The sequence below is a fragment of the Prionailurus viverrinus genome, chromosome C1 (assembly GCF_022837055.1).
Source record: "Prionailurus viverrinus isolate Anna chromosome C1, UM_Priviv_1.0, whole genome shotgun sequence".
Classification (NCBI taxonomy): Eukaryota; Metazoa; Chordata; class Mammalia; order Carnivora; family Felidae; genus Prionailurus; species Prionailurus viverrinus.
Window position 1 is genome coordinate 8,809,542 of NC_062568.1, and position 21,278 is coordinate 8,830,819.

Consider the following 21,278-nt stretch of genomic DNA (forward strand, 5'->3'; position numbering starts at 1 on the left):
ATTTTATTCGTGGGTTATTCTTAAATACACTGTTCTAAATCCGCTAAAGTTGGGTGCCCACAGGCATAGAGCAACTATTGGAAAGGTTTAGAAAGGATGTCAGTAACGTGGAAGAATTTCTTTGTACGTTCGCTCATAGAAAACTCCATGGTTAATTTATTTCTTTGCACATTTGCTGATAGAAACATCCATGGTTTATTTGTGCATATTTGTGTTTTTCTTCCACAGACTGAATGCGGATGTCAGTTCACATCAAAACTGGAAGGAATGTTTCGGGATATGAGCATCTCAAACACAACTATGGATGAATTCAGGCAGCATCTACAGGCAACTGGGGTAAGATTCTCCATTAATTTCTACTTGTACGTGTGTATCTGTGTGAAGTCTTTTGTAATGGGCATTTTCATCCATGTATCAGATAACTGCTGGTGTCACTTCTTCAAATGTTGTTAGTGGCGACATTTGTATTGTCTGTGCATACTTTAAAGATCATTTTCTGCCATATAAGCATTCTTTTAACTATTACTGTTAAAGTAGGTTTTTCTTTCTCTTCTAAAATTTAGTTCATCCTCTCTCCTTGAAGGAGTGTTCTGAAACTTTGATAGAATGATTTCACTGTCGTAACCATTGCAGATTGTGGAAAGAATATGGGGCCTGGGCAAACTTGCTGAGTTTTACACTCTTCCTCTGACCTTACCCCCAGGATTGCGCTATCTTAGAATCGTTGCCTGACCTTCCTATACCTCAGTATTCTCATCCATAAGATCAGCATAAAGGGAGTCTGACATTCTCAGAGCCCCTAGGGAACGATCAAGAGTATAAAAATGCTGACATTAATGTGTTGTAAATGTGGTTTTGTATTGTGCCTCCTGGAAGACAGTAAAGCTGCAGCTTTAAACAGCTTTGGAGTCTGATGGGGTTTTTGTGAGAGTTTAATGAAGTTCAGAATTTTCTTTTTATTCTCTCCCCTCCCCTCCCCTCCCCTCTGTCTTTCAGCTTCACCTTAAACTTTCCGTTTAGAGAACTCCACAGGTTTTCCCTTTTTTCTCGAGTGACCTTATACAACTTCGTAATTCAGACCTATGACAGCCGGGGCACCTGGGTGGCTCAGTCGGTTAATTGTCCGGCTTCAGCTCAGGTCATGTTCTCATGGTTCGTGAGTTCCAGCCCCGCATTGGGCTCTGTGCTGACAGCTCAGAGCCTGGAGCCTGTTTCAGATTCTGTGTCTCACTCTCTCAAAATTAAATAAACATTAAAAAAAAAAAAAGACATAACAGCCATTTAAAAAATTTGGAGGTCATTTCCTCTGACATTTAGATATGAGACTCTCACTTCTGTTTGTCATCACAAGCCAAATTATGTGAAAATACCTAATTCTATAGAAATGGACATTTATATATATTAAGGCATTCTGACTTAGAGGGACTTCTGGTCTCTCCCCATTATATATAGTTGTATGATTTGCCTCAAAGTTGATTGTGGAGAAGGGTTGAGAGCAGGAAAGATACAAGTCTGTGACAAATAGAAATTTGGTTGGGCAGGAACTGAATAATATGATTATCCTAGGTAGTTTTTTCTTTTTTAGATTATTTAGAGATTTATACTTAATTCCGATATACTAATATATTTTCATGAGATATAATTATTTTTCCTGTTTATTTTTTTTCTTCCACTAATCTTACACATATATTTTTTTAAACGTTTGCTTATTTTTGAGAGTTTATTTTTGAGTAGGGGGCGGGCAGAGGGGAAGAGAGAGAATCTTAAGCAGGCTTTATGCCTAGCGCAGAGCCCAGCGTAGGGCTCGATCCCACAATTCTGGGATCAATACCTGACCCAAAATCGGGAGTCAGATGCTCAACAGCCTGAGCCACTCGGGCACTTCTCTTGTTTTTTTATTTTAAAAACTGAGGGAGGGGCAGGAAAAACAGACTTGCTATTATATTTCTATTTACTTATATCAGCAGGTAGTATCCTAACTCAATAGCCGTTTCTGTTACTTCAGTCCCAGTACACTTGCCCTTGTCATGTACTGCCTTTGAATATATGGTGAATGTCTTCAAAATATTACTTACTAAGACAGCTAGGAAGAGGAGATGCAGACCACTAAAGGAATATTTCTTTGAGGTTCTTCCTTTTTTTCCCCTCACTTAATGAATAATGAATGCATTAAGTGCCTTCTATGCCAAGCACTGTTCTGGGCACTGGGTATACAACAGAGAATGGAACAGACAGAATTCCCTCCCACGATGGAACTTACATTCTACTCTGGGTCACAGATGAGAACGAGATAAACAAGCACATAGCACCTTAGCAGGTGACAGGTAATAGGAAATCTGTAGTGGCAGAGTGGTCAGGGAAGGCCTCCTTTAAAAAATGACATTCTGAGGAAAGATTTGAAAATTAGCAAGATGGGGGCACCTGGGTGGCTCAGTCAGTTAAGTGTCCGACTTCGGCTCAGGTCATGATCTAGCCGTCTGTGAGTTCAAGCCCCGCATCAGGCTCTGTGCTGACAGCTCAGAGCCTGGAGCCTGTTTCAGATTCTGTGTTTCCCTCTCTCTCCCCCGTTCATGCTCTGTCTCTCTCTGTCTCAAAAATAAATAAATGTTAAAAAAAAAAAAAAAAAGAAAATTAGCAAGATGTATGGGTATGTGGGAGAAGGGATTGAACCAAGTTGTGGCGCCATTACTGCCACTTGGAAATGTACCGCTGCCACTGCCCACCTCTGTTCGTCATCTAAGAGTCTCCTGTGGTCAGCTCTCCCGTGCATTGTCTAAGATTATTAGCTTCAGCTGCTTGAGTAGTTCTTCAGGAGATCTGAGTGGGGCATACTTCTTGATATTTATGAAATTTATCTCCTTAAAAAAATCTGTATCACTAGGGCGCCTGGGTGGCTCAGTCGGTTAGGCGTCTGACTTCTGCCCAGGTCATGATCTCACAGTCTGTGAGTTCAAGCCCCGCGTCGGACTCTGTGCTGACAGCTCAGAGCCTGGAGCCTCCTTCAGATTCTGTTTCTCCCTCTCTCTCTGCCCCTCCCCTGCTCACGCTCTGTCTCTCAAAAAAAATAAAGACTAAAAAAAAAAAAATCTGTATCACTAATCATCCAGGTTAGATAAATATGGAATAATGGTTTAAAACAAGCTGTGAATATCAATAACAATATTTCATTTGCGCTTAAGAGTTCCTGTTGGGGCCCCTGAGTGGCTCAGTCAGTCAAGCGTCCGACTCTTGGTTTCTGCTCAGGTCATGATCTCGCAGTTTGTGAGTTCGGGCCCTGCGTCAGGCTCTGTGTTGACAGTTTGGAGCCTGCTGGGGATTCTCTCTCTCCCTCTGTCTCTGCCCCTCTCCCGTACTCGCTCTCGCTCTCGCACATGCTCCCTCTCTCTCTCTCAAAATAAAAACTTTAAAAAGTTACTGTGAATGTGCTTTCTTGTTTTCTTAGAAATTTGTTGATAAAGAAGAAAATACCTCACTGTGACAGTAATGCTAGCATCTATTTTGTAGAGATAGTTACCCATTTTGCAGTATTTGTGGAGCACACTTTGTAGAACTGGATCTGCAGCGTCTTCTGCAGAGGCTGTTAAAATAAGAACTACATGTGAAAACATGAAAGTTTTGATTAACGTAGTGGAAATGTGAATGAGATATTAGGTTGTGTGTTAAGATGGTAAAAATATTAAAAGCTGAGATGAAAAGTGGATACCTTAAGATGAAAGATTTAGAATTTTCTCTAAAATGATACTTCCATGACACCTTGACGTTGTATCTAAAAAGACATAACGGCCAAAACTTTATGCTTCTCAGTGATACCGTTAACACTTTTGTTTATATAGTAAGAATTCTCTCTTGGTCATTATTTTAAAGCCAACATCTTAAGCAATCATTGCAAATACTTGCCAGGACAATTAAAATTTGGAAAACACTGATGGATCTAGCCTTTAAGAAGTTAAGTTTTACTTGCTAGATATTGGACAAGGAGCGAACTACTTGGATAACTGTAACACAGTGTCTATATGGAACGGAAAACAAATCCTAGTTAATTTGTGGGGGACATCTTTTTATCTTTTACACAGGTATCTTTAGGTGGTGTTGATCTCACAGTCCGGGTGCTCACAACAGGATATTGGCCCACTCAGTCAGCCACACCAAAGTGCAACATCCCACCAGCACCAAGACATGCTTTTGAGATATTCAGAAGGTAAACATAGATCAAACTTTGTATTTGTAAGTACACGTAATTGTCCAAAGTTGAAATAAACTTGAGCATTAGTGGTGTTCCTGATTGAGGATGACTGTACTTCATGTTTTACCTAATGTTCAAAAGGCAAACGTATTCTTCATGCTTTTTAATGTGTGAGAATGAGTTGTGTAAACTCTTTTCAAAGGGCCAGTTTACTAGTGTCTTCATCCTTAGTGTATTTTGTATTGTGGATGTCTGCCCATGGTTAGAACAAACGGATTGCTGGGTTACTGTGGAGAAAAGTGGTCTTAGGGACAGTAGCAGCTGATCTGCAGGCCAGGGGCAAAGTGTACTAATAGCAATTAATATCGCCCTTACACATAGACACTTGTTAAGGGTTATTATCCTGTAGTTTATAGTTTCAAATATGTAAGTTTACATGACTCTCTAAAACCTGGTTTGATTTGCTAAAGGTTTTACTTAGCCAAACACAGTGGTCGACAGCTCACGCTCCAGCATCATATGGGTTCTGCAGATCTCAATGCCACCTTTTACGGACCAGTTAAAAAGGTAACTATTGACAGTTGGAACATACTTACATTAAGTAACTGGAAATTAGTTTATGGAATTGATTTCTGATTTTTGTTGACCTGGGTAATTTATGTATTCCTCTTATTTTCCTACCTGTTTGAAATATTCACAAGGGGAAATTGGCTTTAACTTCCTTCCTTCTGTTCTTTATTGGACACTATGAAGACTCAGTAGCCTTCCTTCAGGAATGTATAATAATATAATGATGCATTTTATGTATAAGATTAGATTTGAGACAGTATTGCATAAGCTAATAAAAGCTTATTTAAGAGCATACAAAGCTGTTAGTTCCCTTTTCAGAATTCTCACATCTCCTATAATCTTTGTTTCCAGTAAATCAAAACCAGGAAAATTAACATGGCATTTGTGAGATGTACAAAATACTACCAAAGTATTTACTTTAAAAATTAGCAAGGCACTAGTGAATTGCTTTTGTTTAAAAAACGTAATAGCTTTTTTACATCCAACGTTGTGAAGTTTAGACTAATAACTTGCTTGCATTGCTTGGATATTATTCAAATCAAAGTCATTTGCCTTCAAATAAGAAAGTAATAAATAATAAATCTTTTAGAAAAACATTAAAAGAAAAATACCTGAACTGTCATCTAGGCAGCAAATAACAGTTTTATTCCGTATTTTAAGAATAGTCCTAATGGTTTTATATAACTCTAACCCCCCCCCCCGCTTTTTTTAAATATTGTTAATGTCTACACCTGTTCTAATTTTTATGCTTAAATGAAATGGAAAATATTCTTTACAGTTCATGTTTGACACTATTAAATATTTGAGCGTAAGTAGTAAGGTTATGGATACTAACGAACTCAGCTTTTAATTATTGCTTGCTTTTGTTTTAAAGGAGAGGGTTTTTTCCTAAATAATCATGTTTTCTTTTGAAGTTGGGTTAAATAGATAGTGGGTTTTAAAAAACAATTCGCATGTTAATTGCTGAAGGCTTAACTTTCTACTTTGTACTTAAATCATAGAGCAGAAACAGGCTTAAGGATGGCAGAGATTTTTTCCCTCATCCTGTGCTGTTATTTGATCTTAGACCACACAGAAAGAAGCCCCTATTACTTTTGGTAGGAGTATGATGACAGTGTTGTCTTTTAAGTCTTATTCCATCCTGAACTGTTAAAACAATTTTAGCTATCACTATAAGGAATTGTTGATTCATTACTTGCTCAGATATATTAAAATGTTCATAATGGGGAAAAAAAAGGACAGTCCTAAATAATGAATGAGTGTGCGTGTGTGTGTGCATGTGTGCGCATACGTACATATACACGTACCTGTTTTTTTTTTAAGTTCTGTTTCCTTTTTATGTAGGAATAAGTTAGGTAGTTTTATTATGGGAACAGTTGTTGATATTACAGTGCTTACCTTTCAAACATACTGTTAAAGTTACCACGAGATAATTCTATCTTGTTTGTATTTTTTAAAAAATGAAACAGGAAGATGGGTCCGAAGTTGGTGTTGGAGGGGCCCAAGTAACTGGCTCTAATACACGGAAGCACATACTGCAGGTCTCCACTTTCCAGATGACCATTTTAATGCTCTTTAACAATAGAGAAAAATACACGTTTGAGGTATGTGTCGCTTATATAAATTTTAAGCAATTGTACTGTTTCTGATTCTCCCCGGTTACCAGGGGTCTTTATTTGAATAACCTTTAAAGTTATTATCATTTGAGTATTTTTTTTTTTTTTTAATTTATTTTTGGGACAGAGAGAGACAGAGCATGAACGGGGGAGGGGCAGAGAGAGAGGGAGACACAGAATCGGAAACAGGCTCCAGGCTCCGAGCCGTCAGCCCAGAGCCCGACGCGGGGCTCGAACTCCCGGACCGCGAGATCGTGACCTGGCTGAAGTCGGACGCTTAACCGACTGCGCCACCCAGGCGCCCCTGAGTATTATTTTTATTAAGTAACCTTTGAGTACCATTAGAGAAAACAACGTAAAATTGGGCGACGGAACTATCTGACCATCACATACTTATTGGCTCACGTTTCATTTCATTTTTTTAAAAACCAGCTTTATTGTAGCATGAGTGTTACATGATAAGACATACCCCATCTAAGTGCATAATTTTAGGAGTTTTAACAGATCTGTGAACTTGTATAAGTGCCATCACAATCACGATCTAGAATATTACCCCCTAAATGTGTATACTCCTTTGCATTGTGTTCCAGCTCACTGTCCCAACGTTGCCAGTGATCTGCTCTGTATCACTATAGATGAGTTTCGCCTTGCTAAAATTTCCTGTAAATGGGACCATAGAATATGTGTTGTGCTTGTCCATCACGTATTTTTGAGTCATCCATGTTGGTGTGTGTATGGTTTCAGTAGTTCGTTCCTTTTTATTGCTGAATGATATTCTATTATACGGATTTACTACGTTTTCTTTACCCACTTACCTAGCGATGGGCATTTGAGGCATTCTCAGATTTAGGCTGTTAGGAAGAGAAAGATGGGTTGAACTTTTTAAGAGACGGCCAAACGATGTCCCAAAGTGTTGTGCTCTTTCACATTCCTGCCAGCAGTGTAGGAGAGTTCCAGTTGCCCCATATCGTCTACAGAATTTAATACTTTTAAATTGTAGCTGTTGTATTTGGCATGTAATTGTACGTGACTGTGGATTTAACTTGCCTTTCCTTGATGGCGATCAAGACGCAGAGAATCCTGGGTGTGTTCCTGGGCCACTTACATGTCTTGTTTGGTGAAGCGCCTCTTCCTGTCTTTATTGGGTTGTTTGGAAAGCTTTTTACAAATTTTGGATACAAATCCTTTGTCAGATCTGCGTGGTATGAATATTTTCTCACACTGTCACTTGCCTTTTCATTTTCCTTAAATGATATTTTTTGAAGAGCAGTAGCTTTTAATATTGAAAAAGTCCAGTTGCCACTTTCCTTTTATAGTTCGTGGCTTTTGATATCCTGTCTAAGAAATGTTAGAATTTACTTACAAAAAATAAAGTAAAAATTAAGAATTATTTCCCCCCACACAACAGATATTCAGTTATTCATTCCATTGTTCTTTGTCCAAAGCATTGTTCTTTTCCCTTTGAATTACCTGGCACCTTTATGAAAAAAATCAGTTGACCATATATGTGTAGGTCTGTTTCTGCACTCTGAGCAATCACATCTGATCGCTTTCTATGTCTAGTGCTAGTTTTACACTATCTTGGTAGTGTCAAATTTCTTTTTTATACCCATCTTTTTTTTTCTTTCCTCCACCAAGACCTTTGATTACGTTAAATGCAATTAGTCTTTTCCCATGCCTTTAATAGGTATGTTGAGTGGAAATAAAGATCATGTGATTCTTCCTAACTTTTTTTTTAATGTTTGTTTATTTTTGAGAGAGACAGAGTATGAGAGGGGCGGGGTAGACAGTGAGAGGAAGACACAGAATCTGAAGCAGCCTCCAGGCTCTGAACTGTCAGCACAGAGCCTGATGTGGGGCTTGAATTCAGTAGCCGTGAGATCGTGACCTGAGCTGAAGTCGGACACTTAACCGATTGAGCCAACCAGGTGCCCCAAGATCACGTGATTCTTAAGTGTAAATTTAAGATAAAAGCTGTAAAATTATTGCCATATTTATTCTTAATTGAAATCTAATTTTCAGATACCGTGAACATAGAAATAAGTTCAATTGAAATTTAGGGCAGAATTGAATTGTAGGTATTTTGGAGAGAGAGAGAAAGCTTAAGGCTCCACGCCCAGTGTCCCAGCACTGAGCCTGACACAGGGGTCAGTCGCGTGAGCGTGGGACCATGACCCGAGCCAAAATCAAGAGTCAGGTGAGCCACCCAGGCACCCCTGTAGGCCTATTTTATACCTACCTTCGTGCTTGCATTTAAGAGATTATTGTTTTTATGGGATACACCTAAAGGAAAGGCTTTGAAACCCAAGTGTTGTAGGTCTGGTGGCTAAGTCAAGAGGTCTTGGTCTTATCTATTTCCAGGTGTGTCTTACCTAGGGAAGTAACCTCAACTGTCCAGCGCAAGTTACATATGATTTAGTCCCAAGGGTATTAATTAAGCAAGTATTGAGTACCTTGCTCAAGTTGTAAGCCTTTTCAAACAGAGGTGGAATTAAATGATCTCTAACAGCTTGACTGTTTTAATCTGCAGCTACCATGGGTAATATATTTTAAGCAAAGTAAACTGCTGATAAATGCTAATTAATGTTGGTTTTCAGTCCTACTTTATAAAGAGCTGGTGAAAATAATGAGACAAAAACATAAACTCATTTTCTAAAGCCATTATTAGAATTGCTAGTAATTTTAGTGGTTCAGGCTTACTCTTCTCTTTCCCAACCGACTTGGGATCACTGATACTAATGAGCATCATTAAGTAGAGGGTAAAATTAGGCAGAAAATTCCTCTAATATTTCAAATGTTAGCTAAGTAACAAACCAGATGCCTGAGCATAAATGGCATATGTAGAATGCCATTCCTGTGGCTCCAAAGCCTTCTGGCTGCTTGCATCTTGAACAGGGGGCATTGTGAAAAGGCACTTGAAGTTTGTACTCGCGCCGTATGTTGCATTCTAGGCTGCTGTGTAAGCGTTATTAGCCGGCTCTTTTACACAACTCACCTCCACAAATTAGAGAGGATAGTTGAAAATAATACTTTAAAAGGAGGCTGATTTTTTAACTCTGAGTACTCTTTATAAGTTCAGTAAAATGGTGTATGTGTTATTTAATGCTACATAACACATCTCAAAACTTAAGTTTAAAACAACCTCTAACAATTTATCATCTTTCCTGGTTTCTGTGGGTTAGAGGTTTAGGAGGGGCTCATTTGGTGAGTTTTGGCTCACAGGTTCTCATGAGGTTGTGAAGATGTCACCTGGGGCTTCAGTCATCTAATGTTTGTGCCTGGAAAATACACTTCTAAGCTGTTGGAATATTCTTCCTTCCACGTAGCTGGCAAGTTCATTTCAGCTCTTGATAAAAGAGGTCTCCGTGTCTCTTCACGTGGCCCTTACCACATAGCTGTTCAGTTGTCCTTGCATACCAGTGGGAAACTCTCCCTAACCCGAGCCGTCCAAGAGCCCCGGGCAGAACCTGGCATGCCTTTATGATGCTAGCCTTTGAAGTGTCATACGGTCACTTCTTATTTTCTTGATCACCCAAGTTAGCCCCAATACTGTGAGAGGATCACACAAGGCTAAAACATACCAGGATCATTATGGGCCATCTCAGAAGCTGCCTGCAAAAGGTGGCATTTATATGTTGTGTCACATTTCATCCATGGTAGTCAAGCTGCTGAAGCTTTTTCTCTTTTTATGTATTTTTTTAATGAATAGAAGTTTTTTACGGTTTAAAACAGCTAAAATCAGGAAATACATAAAGTGGTAGTTTCTACCCTAGATTATAGTAACTAGCATTTGGTTTTTGAAAGGCATGTAGATATGAATTAATATATATTTTTCTGAATGTTCTTTATTATACTTCTTAAATTTTCTTGAGTGAGTCTGAAATATAAAAACTAGTTATGGATAATAGCAAAATTAATGTTAGGCAGTAGCACTTAAATAGAAATCAGTTAAAAACCAGTGATAATTGGTATCTCATGAAGAAGTGCTAACATCATTAATAACATAATTTCACATCATATAAAGGAAAGTGTTTGGGAATACAAGGTGAAATAGACAATTTGCAATCACAGAAATCCTTCACAAATGTCCTGACAAGACAATACAAAAGATCTTCTAGAAGATTTGAATAATATAATTAGCAAATTAAAATTGAAAGCTATACAGAGAACTTTTCACCTCAGAAAGCAAAATACACCTGTTGCTCTTGGAAATATGTGAGGTTGACATAACCTTATTACTAAAAGTGAACAAGGAGAATACAAAAAAGAAAAAGCTATAGGTTATTCAACTTTAAATGCACAAATCTTGGGACGCTTGAAGTGGCTCAGTCAGTGAAGTGTCTGACTCTTGATTTTGGCTCAGGTCATGATCTCATGGTTCGTGGGATCAAGCCCCACATCAGGCTCTGTGCGAATAGCCTCCTTGGCATTCTCTCTCTCTGCCCCTCCCCAACTCGCTTGTGCTCTCTCTGAAAATAAATAAGTAAACTTAAAAAAAGATGCGCAAATCTTAAATATTGGCAAGTCATACTCCGCAGCATATTGAAAGAATGATTCCGTGTGTCCAAATAGGATTTATCCCTGGAATACAAAGAAGGAATTTGTTAACATAATTAAGGTTTCTTCTCCTCCTTCATCATCATCATCATCATCATCATCATCATAAAGTTAACTGAGCATTTGCTGTATTGCCAGACATTTCAAGGAGAAAATCAATTAATGATTTCTATAGATACACAAAAAGCATCTGTAGTAGTCAGTCTCCATTTCATATTTCCAGGATATGGGGGACTCTTAGCCACCTAAGAATAGAACGAAATCCCCTTAATGTCAGTCATAAGGTTATATCTAACGAGAGACCTAATAAGCAAGCAGTAGTTAGTAGTAAAATATTAGACCTCTGCCCATGAAAGGTAGGAACAGATTTTAGGATATCTGCCTAATTATTACTATTATTCAGCATTGTTCTGCAGGTCCTAACACTAAGAAAAAGTGAAATTTATAAAATATCAGGAGTTGACAAAATTTTGTAGGCAGGGTGATTGTCAACTATGATAATCACCTGAGAACATTCTTATAGAAGAGTTCAGATGAAAAATCAACTTTTATATAAAAATCAGTTAATCAGAAAATAACTTGAGGAAAGCAATATTTTAATAAGAATCATAATCGTTTCCTAGGACTCATTTTAGCGAGAAAGGTAGAAGACTTCTACCAAAAAGGTAATAAAGCAAAAGAAAATGAAAGGGTACATGTGCCGGAATGGGAAAAGTACGTGTTACAGAGGAGGTATCCCATTTATATTTAACATTAATACTGGTGTATTAATGGGCATGTTCCTGTACATACGCATGTGTGTATGGATTTGTATTCCTGTGTGGATATGTAGATGTATAGGAAAAGTCCTAAAGGATGCACACTGAATTGCAATAGTCACCTCTGGGAATGATCTGTAATTGTAAAATATCACCTAAGAAGGAGTTTCTAGTTTTCTCTCAGTATGACTAAACAATAGAATATGTGAGTAAGTCATTTGTCACACATAATAATAATTATAATCAACATTGTAATAATAGCACCTATTTAATTTGCCAGGACTTAACATTTATAGTATTTGAAATGGCTAAAGTATGGAGACATACAGAGATCATTTGAGGCAAAGGAGTGTGCTTCATCATCACTAAAATTCGCATTTCTTTCACTCCTCACCGATAGTCCTTTAGAGAAACCCACGCTGGTGCTCAGACTCCTGTGAAAGAGAGAATGACTCTCTCCAGATCAGTTACACGATCAATATGCCTATTCTTCCTGAGCTGCTCTTGAGAAAGAATAGCTTTTACACAGTAAATCAAAGCGATCTGCCCTGCTGTGAAGACTGGGTGGCATCATACATCTGTAGACATGTAGGAACTACATCGTATACATGTGCAATTCCCTTACTGTCCCGTGGACCAAAGAGGAGCATGATGAATCAAGACATTACACATTCATTCTTCTCTAAACTGCTTTTGTTTTTACTATTGCATTTTATTCATACCATGGTAAGAAGCAAAAATTATCACCTGGATTGAAAACATTTCTTACTTCTTTTCATGTTTAATGTTAATTACCAGGAACTTATTAACGTTTTTTTCATTTGGTCATACAGGCAGTAAATGGTCAACACGGATTGTCAATTTTGATTGTATGGTAGAGTGCCTTAGCTTTGGGCCGACTTTGCTTCTTTCTATAAAAGAAGTTGCTGAGCAGAAGTAGTGTGGGTCCACTTGTAGGATCGTAGAGCTTTTCCAAAAGCAATCGTGTTTGTTAACACTTTGTTTCGGTTTTTTTTACTTAAATAGTAGAGCAGGTCCCAAATAATCTCTGCTGGATGACATTTTTAGACTAGGCCTTCTATCTCCTGAAATAAAAAAGTACATGTCTTTTCAATATTTTGTGATTTGAATCACCTTTTCCTCTAGTTTGTTCAAATAAGTGAGATTTTAGTGAAGTGTCCTAATAATCAGGGAATTCTTTGTTGTAAATTATTTCTTTCATGTAATTATCTCTCTCTCCTGTTCGGTTGATTTTACTTAGTAATTAACTGATCTGCTTTAATCTTTCAAAAAGTCTAATTCTGTCAATCTGGTGAAATTTCAGGAAATTCAACAAGAGACCGATATTCCTGAAAGAGAGCTTGTTCGAGCCTTGCAGTCCCTCGCCTGTGGTAAACCAACCCAGCGGGTTCTCACGAAAGAACCCAAGTCAAAGGAAATAGAAAATGGTCACATATTTACAGTTAATGATCAGTTCACATCCAAACTACACAGAGTCAAGATTCAAACAGGTATCTGGAATTATATTTTTCCTCTGAAAAAATTACTACCTGTTGGATTTCTTTCTTCAAAAGCAGTACTGCGTTTCTGATGCTGTGTGACACGGAGGTTTAAGGACTAAAGCAGCTCTATTCATATGTGTTCCTGTCAAAATACAGTTGAATCGAAGTACGGTGAGCGTTCTAAAAAGTAATTTGTAGTGTGAACAAGGTATTTATTTCCATTTGGTTTTCAACAGGTAAATACAATTTTGTTACAGATTAGTATTTATAAAATAATTGTTTTTAATTGGTTGAGTTAACTAATGATGGACATCTTTTTTAAACTGATTTACAAATTTGTCAGAGTTGGGGGTTAATTTATCTAAAGTTTGATTTTTAGATGCAGCTGTTTATGTTTTGATGGGTATTTTTTAAGTTGCAAAACCTTAAAAACCCATATTATCTCTCATTTAAAAGCTTAGAAATGACCCTATTGTGAACAATTTTTAATGTGTTTATTTTTAATTAATAATGAGCATCCTGTTTATTATATACTCAACATAGCGTACAACGTGTGTTTTCTATGTATTTAAGGGGAAAAAAGCACTTTACCTTTGCTCATGTTTAAACCTCTAACATAGTTTGTTCCCTGATTTCAAAATTACTATTAGATAAGCTTCACAGGACTGACTCATCCATTACAGCTCTGTAGTCTTTGTAGAAAAATAGTATCTTAAAATAAGTTTAAAAGGACTGTAGTTTCTTTAACTTTAAAAAATTGTGTTTATATTATAAGAGTCTTTTAAAAATTATTTTAATGTTAAATCTGTAACTGATTACCAGAATACATTAAAAAAACATTGTATGCACACTTCTACTGACCTTTTTGACCCTGATTGGATTTGTATGCCTTCTGAAGCAGGGTGGTGTCTCTTTTAAAGCATTGCCTAATTTGTCCCATATTTGCAGACCATATCATTGTACCTTCATCACCAAAAATAGCCTCATGTTTGGACACAGATGTAAATTGAAAATAAAAACAGAACTATGCTTAAAAAGTCATGGAATAAAATATCTTTTTTTCCCCAGTGCAGGGCATAAGACTTTACAGGTTTAGGTAGATACAGGTTTTGGATTTCAGGACTTGTTTGTATTCTAGATTTAGAGGAAGATGTATGGTGATACATAATCTGAATTACCAAACCTCACCCTGCTTTACCCTAAATAAGTAACTCTTTATAATCCTAGATTCCATTATGTCCAGCAATAATAATTTCAGATACTATTTTTGTTCTCAAAAAAAAAAATAGTCTTCTCTCTGGATTTTTAATTTGGGGTGGCAGTGGTGTGTGTGTGTGTGTGTGTGTGTGTGTGTAGTATTTTAGATCTGATGAAAATAGAATTTTTTATTTTTGATGTTAAATGTGCGTATATAACACTTTAATTAAAATAGGAATACAGTTCTGTATGGTAAGGAATTCAGCTGGATCTCTTAAAGTTCTTTTAAGCTATAAAATTCTAGGAATAAATAATGTTTTCATTTAGGAATGGCACTTAGATTATCATGGCTCTTAAAAATATTTTGTAGAAGTTAAAATTTTCTTTCTGGTGATATGTGACCACATGGGTTTTTCCTAAGTTGTCAAAATACATCCTTGCCTTTTGGCTCATAATCGAAGATGCAAAGACTCTGTCCTAACCTAATTATGCTGCTCTTACTATAGTCAGGAATCGAAGTTTAGACAAAGAAGTTAAAAATATTACTCAAATAACGCAACCTTTGAGAAGAATTAGATTTCACTGGGCCCCTGGGTGGCTCAGTCGGTTAAGCGTCCGACTTCAGCTCAGGTCGTGATCTCATGGTTTGTGAGTTCAAGCCCCACGTCAGGCTCTGTGCTGACAGCTCAGGGCCTGGAACCTGCTTTGAATTCTGTGTCTCCTGCTCTCTCTGCCTCTCCCCCGCTGGCATTCTGTCTCTCTCTCAAAAATAAATAGCCATTAAAAAAAAAAAATTAGATTTCACTGTAATCTGCAGCAATTTCCATAGTTAACAGTTTTCCCCACTACTGCATCCCACTTTTCCCCAACCCTTTCCCAGATATAGCTAGATACATCTGTACCCCCTTACGCAAGCATGTGCCTCTGTTATGTTCTTCTTAAGGGAAGGGTATTGTGCGAGACTGAGAGTGAGCTTCTGCCCTCACATTTTATAAAACCTCCTAATCCAGTGTGTATCACCACAGCCTTCCCATTTATCTTGGAATATGCCTATTTAGGTGGTCACATCTAGCAGAACACAACAGATTGTTTTTTAAAAAATTCTTGGGGCGCCTGGGTGGCTTAGTTGGTTAAGCGTCCGACTTCAGCTCAAGTCATGGTCTCGCGGTCCGTGGGTTCGAGCCCCGCGTCGGGCTCTGTGCTGACCGCTCAGAGCCTAGAGCCTGTTTCAGATTCTGTGTCTCCCTGTCTCTCTCATCCTCCCCCGTTCATGCTCTTATCTCTCTCTGTCTCAAAAATAAATAAACGTTAAAAAAAAAAAAAAATTAAAAAATTCTTTTCTCCACCTTTTTATTTTAAATATTTTCAAATCCATAGAAAAAGTGAGAAACACGATAATGGACAAAGGTATGTATGGCTGTCACCTGTATTTATGAGTCATTAAATTTTTTGTCCCATTTGCTCCGGTGCCCTTGACCCCACCCTCCCCCTTCATATGTGTATATATTTGCTACAGCATTTTAAATTAATCTGCAAACATTACACTCCCCCACCATGATACTTAAGCATACATTTATCTCCTTAGAATAAGGTATTTTCTAAAATAATTGTAATACTGTATCACACCCAAGAAAATTAATAATTCCATAATACTTATTTGTATAAATAAATATTTTATACCACCTCCACTTACTTGTCCACAGTTGCCTCAAAAATGCCTTTCTAGGGGCACCTGGGTGGCTTTGTCGGTTAAGCGTCTGACTTCGGCTCATGGCGTGATCTTGCAGCTCATGTCCATGAGTTCGAGCCCTGTGCCAAGCTCTGTACTGCCAGCTCAGAGCCTGCAGCCTGCTTCAGATTCTGCATCCATCTCTCTCTCTCCCCCCCCCCCCCCCCCGCTCACACTCTGTCTCTCCAAAATAAACATTAAAAAATAAAATAAAATGCCTTTCATATCTTACTCTTTAGGTCCAGGATTTAGTTAAGGTTTCCCCATTACATTGATTTTTATTTACTCTAAGTCTCTCTCTCTCTCTCTCTCTCTCTCTCTCTCTCTCCCTCTCTCCCTCCCTCCCTCCCTCCCTCCCTCTCTCCCTCTCTCCCTCTCTCCCTCCCCCCTCCCCCTCCCCCTCCTCCCTCCCTCCCTCCCTCCTCCCCTCTCTCTCCCCCCCTCTCCCTCTCCCCCTCCCCCTTCCCCTCTCTCTCCCCCCCTCTCCCTCTCCCCCTCCCCCTTCCCCTCTCTCTCTCTCCTTCCCCCTCTCTCTCTTTTTTAATGACGTTGGCTTTTTTTGAGTAAAAGCATTATTCTTTCTTAGGAGGTCATTTTAATCTAATTCTTCTCTTCTTAAGATACTGATTATCTTTAACTTGGAAAAAGGTACTGAAAGAATTCTTAACCAAGGGATTCTAATTAGAAACCGCTGAGTGGACATACACACCAGAATGATCTTCTGAACTGTACAGTCCGCTCTCTTGTGGATGTGCCCGTGCCTAAGCCAGCAGTGTCTTAGGCGGTTCTTTGTAATTTTCCAGTTTCTGCCTCCCAAAACTTCATTATCTATCTCTTATTGATGACCAGATAAACAAAAAATCTGTTACTTTTCTTTTTCTGCTACTTCAGTGAGAGCAAAGTTTTAAGAGAAAGGGACTTCTGTATTTATTCCTGAGTAGTTGCCTTGAAGACAGTAGGCAATAACAGAGTAAGACTTCTCTTCTCCGAAAGGTTGGAATGTACTATGCATTAGTGATAGCGAGATTGTGACATAAAGAAAAATTAAGACATACGATAAATTGTTTAGATAATCTGTGAGAGGAACAAATAAAGTACTTGTTCTGGAGTTCTTTCAGCTGACACCCCAGTGGTGCTTTCTCGTTATTTAAATTGAGCTAACTACATCTTGGCAATATAGAACTCTTTTCTCCTCTTAAGATATCTTGGCATTATGTTGGTAAAGTACGAGTTGACCTCTGGAAGTCACAGCAATGAAAATTATTTACTGATAATTTTTCTATTAAATATATCCAGCTACCATTTTTCTTCCAGGAGAGGAATCATTGTATTTAATAAAAACAAAATTGGTTTTATTATCTCTGTAAAATTAAATTCCTAATACTTAAAAAGAATAAGAATTTTTATATCCGTGATCGTTACTTATTTAAATATTTGTGAAAATAAACGTTGAAGTAGGCCCCTTTGAATGTTCTTCTTGAATGTTCTCTTCAATGTTCTCTAGAATTAATAAGTGTATGTGTATACTCAGGTTGAAATGGGTCTATGTGGATAATACTAAATTATCTTTGTCTCTAAACTACATTTTTTGCATTACGTGGTAATTACATGGTAAATGTCTTTGTCTTTTAGTTGCTGCCAAACAAGGTGAATCTGACCCAGAAAGGAAAGAAACGAGGCAGAAAGTAGACGACGACAGAAAACATGAGATAGAAGCTGCTATAGTGCGGATAATGAAGTCCAGAAAGAAGATGCAGCACAATGTATTAGTAGCAGAGGTAAGGGCGCTGCGGGGCTAGATCAGGGTCGAAAAGGCAAAATAATACTAACGGTTCAAATTTAGGGAAGAACTATATTCACGTTATTTAAAATCTAATTTTACAATAAGGAAACCATAGTCAGGTAACACTTACAAAGTATGGCACTGACTTGATAACTGAGCACAGGGGTACATCCAGATATGTGTGCACTTTGAGAACTAATGTCCTTGTAATAAAAGTAGTAAGAATATTGTCACTTGAAGGATAAAAATATTTTGCTGCTACTTAATGCTTTGATGTTAAACAGTCTACTTTTATTTCCAAAAATAAATAAACTTACCATTTATTGAGTGCTTACATATTATAAATTTGGAAACGAAGAAGGGGAAGCCTCCTTGAAAGGCCATTGCAATGATTAGGGCTGAATAAATATTGGTAGAGGGGGGAGAGCTGTGTGAAGACAAACGGGAAGTCACCATTTACCGACTGGCCGTCCGTGGGAAAGGAGAGGAGTCGAGTACACGTCGGTTTCTGGCGAAGGAGGAAGGAGGGACCGTGTGCCGCTGTGTTCTTCATGTCCGTGAGCAGAATTTCGCACGAGCTGAGTTTATATCACATGGCAAAGGAAGAAAATTACAAGAGTGATCGGTCAGGAATTTTCAAAAAGTGAAAAAAGTCAAACACTTAAGACCTGTTGGCAATTAGGTAACTCATGGGTTTTCCCTGGCATTTGCATTGCTCTGGTAGAGTGGACATCTGCTGGCCGGGCCAGAGGAAGGAAGTGGAGGGGAAACCAGGAGAGTGCCTTGTCCTTCAAGGTGTTGGCTCATGGGAAAGGGCGCAGAGCAAACCTGGAGGACTGGGTGTTAAGTTGAGGCGTCCTGGATTTTTTTTTTTCTGGCGGGAAGATCCTCCCCGTGTCTAAACGCTAAGGTTAAGGAAGGAAGGGAAAGAAGATGGGATTGAGGGACAGTTGACGTACAGAGTCTAGGAGAGGAAGGGAGAGCGAGCTGTGTAAGGAGTACAGGCGGATGGTAGATGTGTTAACAAAGATGCTACTGAATGTGCCCCTCTTGGGACCCAGGGCAGGATGCAGGGTGTGTGCTGATCAAGGGCGGATACGAGTGTGAATAAATGTGTATGTGTAAGGAGGTGGGAGTCGAAGGAACTGTATGCTGAAGTGGTCTCTCTTCCCTGCGTGAAACAGGATGTGAGGGGATGGTGCTCAGGAACTTGCTGAACTAGAACACATTAAATGTGTGTTATCAGTCTATACCAGAGATTGGCCGACTTTTTTTTCAATGGCCAGTTGTAGTGCGAAAGCAGCCACCAGTAACAGTTAAGTGTGGCTGTGTTCCAGGAAGAATTTAGAAAAACAGGCAGTGGGGCTGTATTTGGCCTGTGGGCTACATCTTGTTGATTCCTGGTCTGCCCAAAAGGTGTAAAAACAACTTTACCCTGCAGGGAACTGAGTAGTGGATTTTGAATGGTGTCGTAAACGTGGAACGGGTGTTTGTGGAAGAGAACCAAAGGAATCTGGGAGTTGAGGGTACTGTTGACAGTATAGCTGAAGTGATCCAGACCCTGTCAAGAAGGAGGTAAGGTCAGAAGAAGTTACTTACTAGTAGCTCATAAGGAAGGGTCAGAGGGTGAGAGATCTCAGGTGGGTTGGGAACAAGTGTGTTGATAGTGGAGTGATCATACTAGAAAGGAGATAGATTTTAGTTGGAGGGGGAAAGTACTGAAGTTTCAGATTTCAAAGAATTGTCAATCCATTGTGGTCTTGAGGAAATGATCCAACAGGAGTAAAAAAAGGAAACTGGCTTGTGGGTGGACAGGTGTTCTGCAAGAGAGGCAGGGAGGCAGAGTAGATCAGTGGGGAAAGCATGAACTTTGGGGGCGGAAAGGTTTAGATTCTCATCTCTAACTATTGGTTCGGTTTACTTTCAGTTTATGTCAGTCTTGCTGCCTGGCTATTGTCCTCACTTTGCAGGGTTAAGAGCATTAAATAAGTTAACATATACAGAGTGACTGATACATAGTGCACAGTCAGACCTCGGCTGCTGCTGTCGTTACTGTTTTGTTATTAGCGATGTCACAATACCTAGAATCCTGACAGCAGTTGGAGAAAAGAACAGCAGCAGTAGCCCTTACAACGGACCAGACGTTGCCATCAGTTTCATGAGGTTAAGTTAACTTTTCCAGGGTCCCAGTGCTAGTAAATGGAAGAGCTGGGATTTGAATCTAGATACTCTGGGTTCAGAGTCTGTGCTCTTAAAAGACGTTATGATTCCGAAATTCTGTGAATGGGAGAATAACCCAGAAGTTTAGATGATAGCATCAAAATGGTTAAGCCATAGTGTGGTATACATTCATGCTGATATATTCCACCTAATTCAACTACTGACCCACCTTAGCATTCACGTTCTGATGAGGTATATTCTGACCCATACATCACATTTTCAAATAAAACCCATTTTGATTTTCAAAGTCAATTTTTGACTTTAGTAATCACATTAGTAGAGTTTGATACGAATCTTAAAATGACACATCAGTTCTGTTCAGAGGTAAGAATTTTTGTGTGTTTACATGGAAATGTTAAATATTTTTTAAATTTTCTGGTAGGAATTCGTTGTTCTACTTTCTCTTCTAGGTAACTCAGCAGTTGAAGGCTCGATTCTTACCAAGTCCAGTTGTTATTAAGAAACGTATTGAAGGACTTATTGAGAGAGAATATTTGGCACGAACACCTGAGGATCGCAAAGTATACACATATGTAGCATAAAATGCGTTCAGAAATTTGATTTATTGGACTGTACTTTTCGCATGGACTGAGAAGTTCTTTTAAATCATTAAATATTAAGACGGCCATCTCTGCTATTAAATTACAGTACATGTTCTAGACCATTCAGATCAAGCCTTTACTCCCTTTGAGAGTTTTCAACATCAATTGATTGAGCTTCAGGCTTTACGTTTATCCCTGTAGAGATCATCTTTACAGTTCCTCGGGAAAATGTGAATGTGCTGCGTTTTGTTTTCAATACTGTATGAAAACAGGAAAAAATAAAACAAAAATTTAGAAAATACAGCTCATTAAAATAAAATCGTTGGATTTCATTTCCCCAGGTCTTCAGTGTTGACGTAAATGTGTTTTGTAGTGTTGCTTAGCACTTTGCGCATTGTACAAGTTGGGTAACAAAAATGGTAAAAGAAACGACACAGTCCCCAGTTATCTTGCTCTGCTTAAGACCTTTCTTCGGCTGGTCTTGTTTAATTTAAAGGTTTGATAGATGTACAAAGACCCAAGCATACATTTGAGCATGCTTTATTCTACCACTTGCACTTACTAATCTTACAGCCTTATGACCAGGAACCTTTATTTGGGGCTCCATACACTCCCTGATTT

The 21,278-nt window shown here is 38.4% G+C and overlaps 1 protein-coding gene across 3 annotated transcripts in view; it reads left to right on the forward strand.

Moving 5' to 3' along the window:
- CUL3 (cullin 3) overlaps window positions 1-20,993 on the forward strand; it is a 96,952-nt gene extending 75,959 nt beyond the window's left edge. For all 3 annotated transcript variants that reach the window (XM_047870383.1, XM_047870384.1, XM_047870385.1), the window contains 7 exons: window positions 229-336; window positions 4,074-4,198; window positions 4,654-4,750; window positions 6,223-6,357; window positions 13,009-13,195; window positions 17,745-17,890; window positions 20,526-20,993. In XM_047870383.1, coding sequence (XP_047726339.1) covers window positions 229-336; window positions 4,074-4,198; window positions 4,654-4,750; window positions 6,223-6,357; window positions 13,009-13,195; window positions 17,745-17,890; window positions 20,526-20,657 — 930 coding nt within the window. In that variant the 3' untranslated portion in view covers window positions 20,658-20,993. The remainder of the gene's footprint in view (window positions 1-228; window positions 337-4,073; window positions 4,199-4,653; window positions 4,751-6,222; window positions 6,358-13,008; window positions 13,196-17,744; window positions 17,891-20,525) is intronic.
- Window positions 20,994-21,278: the final 285 nt, after the last annotated feature.